Source organism: Dipodomys ordii, unplaced genomic scaffold (assembly GCF_000151885.1).
Source record: "Dipodomys ordii isolate 6190 unplaced genomic scaffold, Dord_2.0 Scaffold95, whole genome shotgun sequence".
Taxonomy (NCBI): domain Eukaryota; kingdom Metazoa; phylum Chordata; class Mammalia; order Rodentia; family Heteromyidae; genus Dipodomys; species Dipodomys ordii.
In genome coordinates, this window is record NW_012267311.1 from 2,302,299 (window position 1) to 2,311,741 (window position 9,443).

At 42.0% G+C, this 9,443-nt stretch overlaps 1 protein-coding gene across 1 annotated transcript; it reads left to right on the forward strand.

Annotated features, from left to right (window-relative positions):
- Positions 1 to 1,491: 1,491 nt before the first annotated feature.
- LOC105993356 (60S ribosomal protein L12) lies at positions 1,492 to 2,116 on the forward strand. Its single transcript, XM_013026591.1, has one exon. It carries the CDS (start codon positions 1,580 to 1,582, stop codon positions 2,075 to 2,077), a length of 498 nt encoding a protein of 165 aa, XP_012882045.1. The 5' UTR covers positions 1,492 to 1,579; the 3' UTR covers positions 2,078 to 2,116.
- Positions 2,117 to 9,443: the final 7,327 nt, after the last annotated feature.

The window sequence follows — 9,443 nt, forward strand, 5'->3', positions numbered from 1 at the left end:
GGGGGGGGGTCCAGTCGTGGGGCTTGAACTCTGGGCCTGGGTGCTGCCCCTCAGCTCTTCAGCTCAAGGCTAGCACTCTACCACTAGAGCCACAGCCCCACTTCCAGCTTTTTTCTTTTTGCTCATGTGGTGCTGAAGAATCGAACCCAGGGTCTCATGCATGCAAGGCAAGCGCTCTACCACTGAGCCACCTTCCCAGCCCATGTTTCCTTATTCTTACATAAAACATCAAGTATCTTAATAGCATCTTAGAGAAAGTCAAGGAGAAGACTTCAAAATAAGGTCAAGATCTAGTTTAAACCAGGCATCAGTGGCTTACACCCATAAGCCTAGCTCCTCAGGAGGCTGAGATCTGAGGATCACAGTTTAAAGCCAACCTGGGCGGGAAAGTCCATGACACTCTTATCTCCAATTAACCACCAGGAAACCTGAAGTGCACTATGGCTCCAAGTGGTAGAGCACGAGACTTGTATGAAAAAGTTCAGGGAAAGAGCTCAAGCTCTGAGTTCAAGTCCCATTACCAACAACAACAACAAAAAAGATCTAGTTTAAATTGCTGAACGAGCCCTTAAACCTTCAAGTCCCAGCTATTTTCTAAAAATTTTTAAAGATAAAAGTGTCATAATGAATCTGTAAAATGAAACAGGTTAAGTGAGTTTAAAAATCTAGAGACCTGGGCTGGGAAGGTGACTCAGAGGCAGAGTGCTTGCCTTGCATGCATGAGGCTCTGGGTTAAATTCCTCAGCACCACGTAAACAGAAAAAGCCGGAAGCAGCACTGTGGCTCAAGTGGTAGAGTGCTAGCCTTGAGCTGAAGAGTTGAGGGACAGCGCCCAGGCCCAGAGTTCAGGCCCATGACCAACACACACACACACACACACACACACACACACAAAGGTCTGGAGACCTAAACTCTTACCTAACTCATCAATACCTAGCCTATTTCTTTCCCTGAGGTTAAATCTGTATACATTTATATACATCACTAATCTAACAACTCATTTATGGTTGTCTCCTACTCATATAACATCTCCTTCTTAAATCAGATGTTTTCAGAACTCTCTATATTAGACTTTGTGTCACTGCAACAAAATCCCTTTCATAAAGAACTTGAGGGAAGTTCTAGCTCACCATTGCTGAAGTTTCAGTCCATAATCTTTGGCTTGTTGATTTGGGGCCTGTGGTGAGAAAGAACATGAGGTAAGATGGAAGATGAGACTGTTCACCTCATGGCAGACAGGAAGTAGGAGGAGGGCTAAGACAAGATACCGCCCCCAAGGATATGAGCCCTGACCTACTTCCTCCAATTAGGCCTTATCTTCTAAATTTTCCACCATCTTCCAAAACAGAGCTACCAGAAGGGGACCAAATCTTCATAATGTCACCTATAGAGCAATATTTCATATACAAACCATAACATTTTGCCCCTAGGCACCAAAGGCTCATGTTTATCTCATAAGGCAAAGTGCATCTTAAAGAATCCTCATATGGCTTTTCGTCTTTCGGCTCGGAGGAGGCAAAGGTGCAACTTTCTTCGGTCGTCCCGAATCCGGGTTCATCCGACACCAGCCACCTCCGTCATGCCGCCTAAGTTTGATCCCAACGAAATCAAAGTCGTGTACCTGAGGTGCACCGGTGGCGAGGTCGGCGCCACGTCCGCCCTGGCCCCCAAGATCGGCCCCCTGGGTCTGTCTCCAAAAAAAGTAGGTGATGACATCGCCAAGGCGACAGGGGACTGGAAGGGTCTAAGGATTACAGTGAAGCTGACCATTCAGAACAGACAGGCCCAGATAGAGGTGGTACCTTCTGCCTCTGCCTTGATCATCAAAGCCCTAAAGGAGCCACCAAGAGACAGAAAGAAACAAAAAAACATTAAACACAGTGGAAACATCTCTTTTGATGAGATTGTCAACATTGCCCGGCAGATGCGGCACCGATCTTTAGCCAGGGAACTTTCTGGAACCATTAAGGAAATCCTGGGCACTGCTCAGTCTGTGGGGTGTAATGTTGATGGCCGCCACCCTCATGACATCATAGATGACATCAACAGTGGTGCAGTGGAATGCCCGGCTAGTTAAGAAGCACAAGAGAAACTTTCAATAAAAAACATCAGATAACCAAAAAAAAAAAAAAAAAAAAAAATCCTCATATGTAAAAAAAAAAAAAAAAAGAATCCTCATATGGGCTGGGAAGGTGGCTCAGTTACAGAGTGCTTGCCTTTCATGCATGAGGCCCCGGTTCGATTCCTCAGCACCACATAAGCAGAAAAAGCCAGAAGTGGCACTAGTGGTAGAACACTAGCTAACCTTGAGTTGAAGAGCTGAGGGACAGCACCCAGGCCCAGAGTTCAGGCCCCACAACTGACAAAAAAAAAAAGAGCCCTCATATTCGTAACAACTCCAACATTGTTCAAAAGTCCAAGTTTAACGTCTCCTCTGAGACTCAAGGCAAACTCTTAACTGGAACTTTTGTAAAAACATTTCTACTCTAAAACAGAAGAATAGAAGAATAGGACCAAAGCAAGATCAGGACTCAGCAAAATAAGCCCTAAATTCTGCAGCTTCATTTCTGGGTTCTGGGGCATTTGATGTTATGATATAAGCTCCTATGGGTGTTGGCAGCACTGTACCAATGGCCTTGTTATTCACAGCCCTGTGTTTCCTCTCTGGTTGGCTATACTCATTGTCTGTGGCTTTCCTTGGAAGACATCTAGGATACTTCTAACACACTGGGTTCTCCACTGCAGATCAGCTTAACCTTCACAGCTTCATACATTGCCCTCTCAAGTGCTGCCTGCAGGGACTCTGACCCTTTCATACACTGCCTGGCCTCACAAGCCTTCCTTTGAAATCTAGATGGAAGACAGCCTCCATGACTCTGAAACTCTTGCACTTTGCATTTCTGCCAAACCAGCAACATAAGGACGATGCCAACGTCTGCTGCCAGCTCAAGTTGTAGCTGAGCCCCCTTGGATGATAATTGCATTGACCTCTAAGAGTCTGGGTAGATAAATACAATGAAATAATCCTGAAAAAACAACTTGTAAGCATCCCTGGGCAAGCCAAGCACCCTAGAGACACTCTTTTCTAAGAGAAAGTTTTTCAAAGGAGTTTATTCTTTCAAACCTGTGAACTTGTATGTGATGGGTGAGGTCTGGAAAATTCCTGAGATACCTGCCCACAAGCAGCTTTCCTATTTTCCTGATGCAAAAACTTTGCCTATTGTTAATGACCCCACCTGTTTAACAACCATACATGCTGTGGTCCCAGAGTAAAACATGCTCCTTTTCTGAACTGCACATTTTTTTTCAAAATCTTTCCTCCATGTACTCTTACCATAAACTTGGCTAAAGGCAGTCAGCAATAACTGTTGTCAATGGCCTGAAATGCTGGGCTAATTTCCTCTGACAGATTTGTCCAGTACCTGTAACTATGGCATCTCCTGAAGTTTCAGGATACAGACTAAATGTAGCAGGTTCTTTAAAAGAATGAAACACAAATGGGCTCAAGTCCATAAGCATAGTCTTTCCTCCATACATTTCTATTGGTGTTTTGATCTGAGCCCCACCAGAATACCCAATAAACTCTGTTTACAGCAATCTTCTCTAGCTGGCATCTCCAAACACATTCAGACTCCAAATTCCTCATGCCTGCCAGTTCAAAGACTTAGGAATCCCATGGTCAGATTTAGTCATAGTAACAAGCTCACTTTTCTGGTATTAATTTTCTGTATTAGTCAGATTGTATCACTGTGACAAAATACCTGACATAAACAACTTGAAGGCAGAAAGATATGTTTTGACTCCTAGTCTCTTAAGTTTCCATCCATAGTCCTTGGCTCTGAATCTGATCCATAGTAAGACAGAACATCATGGTGGCAGGAGCTTGTGAAGGAGGAGGCTATTTGCCTCCTGGAAGACAGAAAGTTGCAAGGGTGGAAGACAAGCTATAAACCCTAGAAGCTGGGTGCTGGTATCTCACACCTGTAATCCTAGCTACTCAGGAGGCTGAGATCTGAGGATCACAGTTCAAAGCCAGGCTGGGCAGGAAAATTCCCTGAGACTCTTCTCCAATAAACCACTCAAAAAATCGGAAGTGCTTGTGGCTCAAGTGGTAGAATGCTTGCCTTGAGCTAAAGAGCTGAAGGACAGTGCCTAGGCCCAGAGTTCAAGCCCCACAACCAACCAAAACAACAAGAACAACAAAAAAAGATATAAATCCCAGGACATTATCCCTCACACACACACCAATGACCTACTTCCTCCAGCTAGGCCCACTTCCTAAAGTTTCCACCATCTTCCCAAATAGCACCATAATCTAGGAAGAAAGCCTTCAATACATTAGCCATTTGGAGTGCCACTTCATATCCAAACCACAAGAATCTAAAAACTCAAAACCTATTTCCTGATGTGAGCTTGCTTTGTAAAATTAGATTAAAATTCAGATAGTAAATTACTCCATTTCAGAGAATCTAATGAACTTTGAGAGCTCATCTCTCCAGCTTTGCCTGGAAATTCAGAGATTTTTAACTTCATACTTTCCTATATAAAAACAAAGCAAAAAAAAAAAAAACAACTCACTTTCAAGCTGGGCACTGGTGGCTCACACCTATAATCCTAGCTACTCAGGAGGCTGAGATCTGAGGATTGCAGTTCAAAGCCAGCCAGAGCAGGAATTCCGTGAGACTCATCTCCAATTAACTACCACAAAACCAGAAGTGGCGCTCTGGCTCAAAATGGTAGAGTACTAGCCTTGAGCAGAAAAGTTTAGTAACCAGAACCCAAGTTCAAACCCCATGACAGGGGCTTGGAAGATGGCTCAGTGGTAGAGTGCTTGCCTTGCATGCATGAGGCCCTGGGTTCGATTCTTCAGTACCACATAAGCAAAAAAAGCCGGAAGTGGGGCTGTGGCTTAAGTGGTAGAGTGCTAGCCTTGAGCTGAAGAGCTGACAGGACAGTGCCCAGGCCCAGAGTTCAGGCCCACAACCGACAAAAAAAAAAAAAACATGACAAAATATACACATACATACACACACACCTTTTATTAATAATCCTAGCTAATCAAGAGGCTGAGATTTGAGGACCATGGTTTGACACATCTGGACAGAAAAGTCCACATGAGGAGGCTGCAATGCTTGGTAAGAATTGTACGCATTATCCTGCCCATGTAATTGTAACTCCTCTGTACAGTATGTTCACAAATAAAATTAAATTAAATTAAAAAAAAAAGAAAAGTCCACATGACTCCATCTCCAAAATAACAACAAAAAGCCAGACTGGAGGCATGGCTCAAATGGTAGAGTGCCAGTTTTAAGTGAAAAAGCTGAGCAAGAGTGCAAGACACTGAGTTCAAACCCTTGTGCTAACACACAAAATCACTTTCAGTTTTAGACCAGTTTTCCAGTTCAGGTCTGTCACATCTACCTACCATCTCTTACAGCAGCAAAGGAGTTGTATTATACATTTGCCTTCTTGAATAGATTGAAGTATCCATACAGCTCAACTGCTTATTTTTTTTTTTATGTGCTAGTCCTGGGGCTTGAACTCAGGGCCTAGGGGCTGTCCCTGAGTTTTTTGCTCGACTACTACAGTGCTGTTCTACCACTTGAGTCATAGCTGCACTTTGAGCTTTTTGGTGGTGAATTGGAGTTAAGAGTCTGATAAACATTCATTACTGCCTGGATTGTCTTCAAACCAAGATTCTCAGATCTTAGCCTCCTGATCACAGGCATATGCCATAGATGGCAACTTGAACTATTTAATTTTTATAAAACTGCTACCTTGCCTATCTATAGTAGGTCCAAGAAAAAAAAAAGAAAGACTATATTTTGACACCACAAATATGATTTCCTTGTTTCTGGTCTGTATTTTCACATCAGTATTATTATATTGCAATGATAAATATGGGCAAAATAAGTACCTGAAAGGTCATTGTTTTTCCTAATGATATCAAATAATGTACCTAGAAAATAGTCATGGACCCCTGTTTTCACTGTATTTGATTCCAGTGCCCTGAATCTTGTATAAACATTTTTCTAATTTGGGGAGGAAAAGGGAAATAACAAAATGCTGGAATAAGGTTACAGAATGACCCATTGTAACAAGATGTACAAGACACTGTGTTGAAAATGAATCTTACAACTTTGGGGGTGGGAAGAGAGAAGTTGGAGAGGTGGGGAGGGAAGGTATGGTAGGGGGAAAAAAGGAGGAGGTAACAACGCTCGATAGGAAATGTACTCATTACCTTATTCATATAACTGTAACCCTCTGTACAGTATTTTTACAATAAAAAATATATACAAAAAAGTCATAAGATATATATGAGGGGAGGGAGTCATGGGATACACACACACACACACACACACACACACACACACACAGTCTATTTGGGGGACCCTCCAAGTCACTGTTCATCTTTTTTTCTTCTAAACCATCTATTTTTGTTTGGCCTAGTAAAGAATGTGCTGCTGATAACCTTTCCTCCAAATTTTCCTTCATTATAGCTCACATATTACACTATCTGATATATCCTCTTCTTGGTTGCAGTTTCTAATCAAATATAATTTAATATTGATATATTGAACTATATAGCATTGTTAATTGGGTAGAAATAATGAATGCTCTTGCAATCTTTTTTGTTGTTGATGTTGGTCATGGGGCTTGAACTCAGGGCCTGAACACTGTCCCTTTATTGCTCAAGGCTAGCACTCTACCACTTTGAAACACAGCACCACTTCTGGTTTTCCAGTGGTTAACTGGAGATACAAGTCTCATGGACTTTTATGCCTGGACTGGCTTTGAACCAGAATCCTCAGATCTCAGCCTTCTGAATAGCTAAGATTACAGGCATGAGCCACTGGCATCCAGTGCAATATCTATTTTTAAAAGGAACACCAGGGTAACTATCTGAAGCTTGGTTAAAGTTTCTGTGTATTGGCTGGGACCTCAGTAAAATCTCTGCCCCGACTGAGTGCACACTCCTACAAACTGTGTCATCAGTACAGTCTGTACAGTAACATACTTAACCCAAGAATGCCACTCCCACTCTCCTAGGATACTCATAATGCAGTTTATCTGGGCAGATGACTGCTACTGCTTTCCTGTAGACGTTCATCCTACTAAGGTAAATTGAATAACTTTTAGATAGCTTGTAAAGTGCCTGTCTTCCAGCATTTCTGAGCTCCTCATCTATTGAGGATCTCATGTTTCCAAGACACTTGCCTGAGTACAGTGGCTGGGCTCCACCTCCTAAAGATATCTGGAAGGTGACATCTGCTACTCATCTTCCATAGTGACCTGACTCCCCCAGAATGACTCATATGTATGGTGATGAGCTTCTTCTCTAGATTCTGTAAATGGAGTCCACAAACCCCTATGACTCAATAAGCTCACTAATAACATATAAGATTTGATGTTTACATTATCCTGAATAAAGGGCTACATGACTTTCAGTACTTTTTTAAACAGTATTTGGTAGAATTTTCAGTTTTATGAAACTATCCAAGTCAAAGTTGTTCAGGGAAACAGGTCAACTCTGTCAAAAGTGACTTGAATTTCTCGTTTCCAAGCGTATTTCATCATATGTAACTGAATGCCAGATGCCAGGCTCTAGGAAATGTCTCTGAAACTACAGATTGTTAACAATCATCTCAAGTACAATCTGGCTCCCACAAGGACAGTCCCTATACCTGGTTATCTCAGAGACAGACCCAGAAAAGAAAAAAATCTTACATTCTAAGGCTGGTAAACCACAACGAAATCTGGAAGTTTCAAAAATGCAAGGTACTTTGAAGGCAAGGTTCATTTATATTATGAACTCCAAAACTTAACTGAATAAAGATCAGCCTCAATGTTTTAAAATGCATATTCCTAGGCCTTCAGGATTGCCATTTAGTAGTTCTAGAGTAGAACTCCAATATTTTTTTGTATATAAAGTAAACAAGTAATTCTAATCCCAGGAGTCCATAGAGAACTACTTCACAAACTTTCTAGTGGTCCTACAGCTTCCAATGCAGAGATAGATCAGGTGCCCCTCCCTCCAGACCCAGGCCAAGATAAAAGCAGAAGTGCCATTTCCAGTGTCCTTACCTACCGTACTGCATGCTATGCTGAACCCTTTATGGATTATTTCATTTAATCCTAATAATCTAACCCTCTTGTGCCCATTTGCACACGACTACTGAATAGGTAAATTGCCCAAGATCCCTCAGCTCTAAGTAGCAGAGCTAAGATTGGGGCCCAGGCCTGAATCCAGGTCTGTTCTTAGTCTATCTTTGATTAAAGAGTTTCAGTGCCTGGTACATGACACAGACACACATCTTTTTCTGCAGCTGAGTTGGTGACAAAACCCATGGATCACAGGGTAATTGGACAAACACTACAAAGAGAAGTTGATGATCAGGCAGACTTAAAAGTCGAGGTTCAAGCCGGACAGAAGGAACTATGGACAGATAGGCTTGCAAGACAATTATATTCCTGTAGTACAGATGGACAGAGAATAGAGATGAAGTGGGATTATGAGAGATGAACTCACAAAGAAGCTTTAAAGAAACTGCCTGGCTTCAAGGAAATCAATGAAATACCACAGAAAGCTTTTGATCCATACAAGCCCAAGGACTCTGGGTTCTCTTTAGCCTCTGATAGCTATTCCTGCATTTGTACTCTTCAACTGACAGAGAAAGTAATGAGTGTGCTGACTCAAATAAAACTTTGCAACTTGAGACCCTTGAAAGAATATCAGATACTTGTCCATCAGAGGATAACAATACCTAACTCATAGTTATGTACAATAAAAATTAAGTCAGGGGGCTGGGAAGGTGGCTCAGTGGTAGAGCGCTTGCCTTGCATGCATGAGGCCCTGGGTTCGATTCCTCAGCACCACATAAGCAAAAAAAAAAAAAAAGCCGGAAGTGGTACTGTGGCTCAAGTGGTACAGCGCTCTCCTTGAGCTGAACAGCTGAGGGACAGCACCCAGGCCCAGAGTTCAGGCCCCACGACTGGACCCAAAAAAAAAAAAAAAAAACAAGCCAGATGATTTGTTTAAAGTGTTCAGCATAATGCTGAACACATAGGAGTTGGAAAATGCAAGCTCTACTGTCATTAAATACTATTAATTACTACTGTACCATGGTCCACTACTTATCTGTGTGGTATCTCGTTTATTTGTGACAAACACAGGTTTTCTCTCCAGAGAAAACATTGTTAAAGGCTTTTTTTTTTATTATTTTTTACAACTCAAGAGTAAAGAAAAGTCAATTTGCTCAAAGTAACTTATAGCTTTCCCTTTACATTTTAACACTGTCCAAAAATCAACCTGATACACCTATTCTATCCAAATTTGTTCTAAAGCTGTATTAGAAACAACCTTATGATTGCCAGCTGAACTTTCAATCATTTTTCTTTGGTGGGGGAGGGGTCCGATCATGGGGCCTGAACTCTGGGCCTGG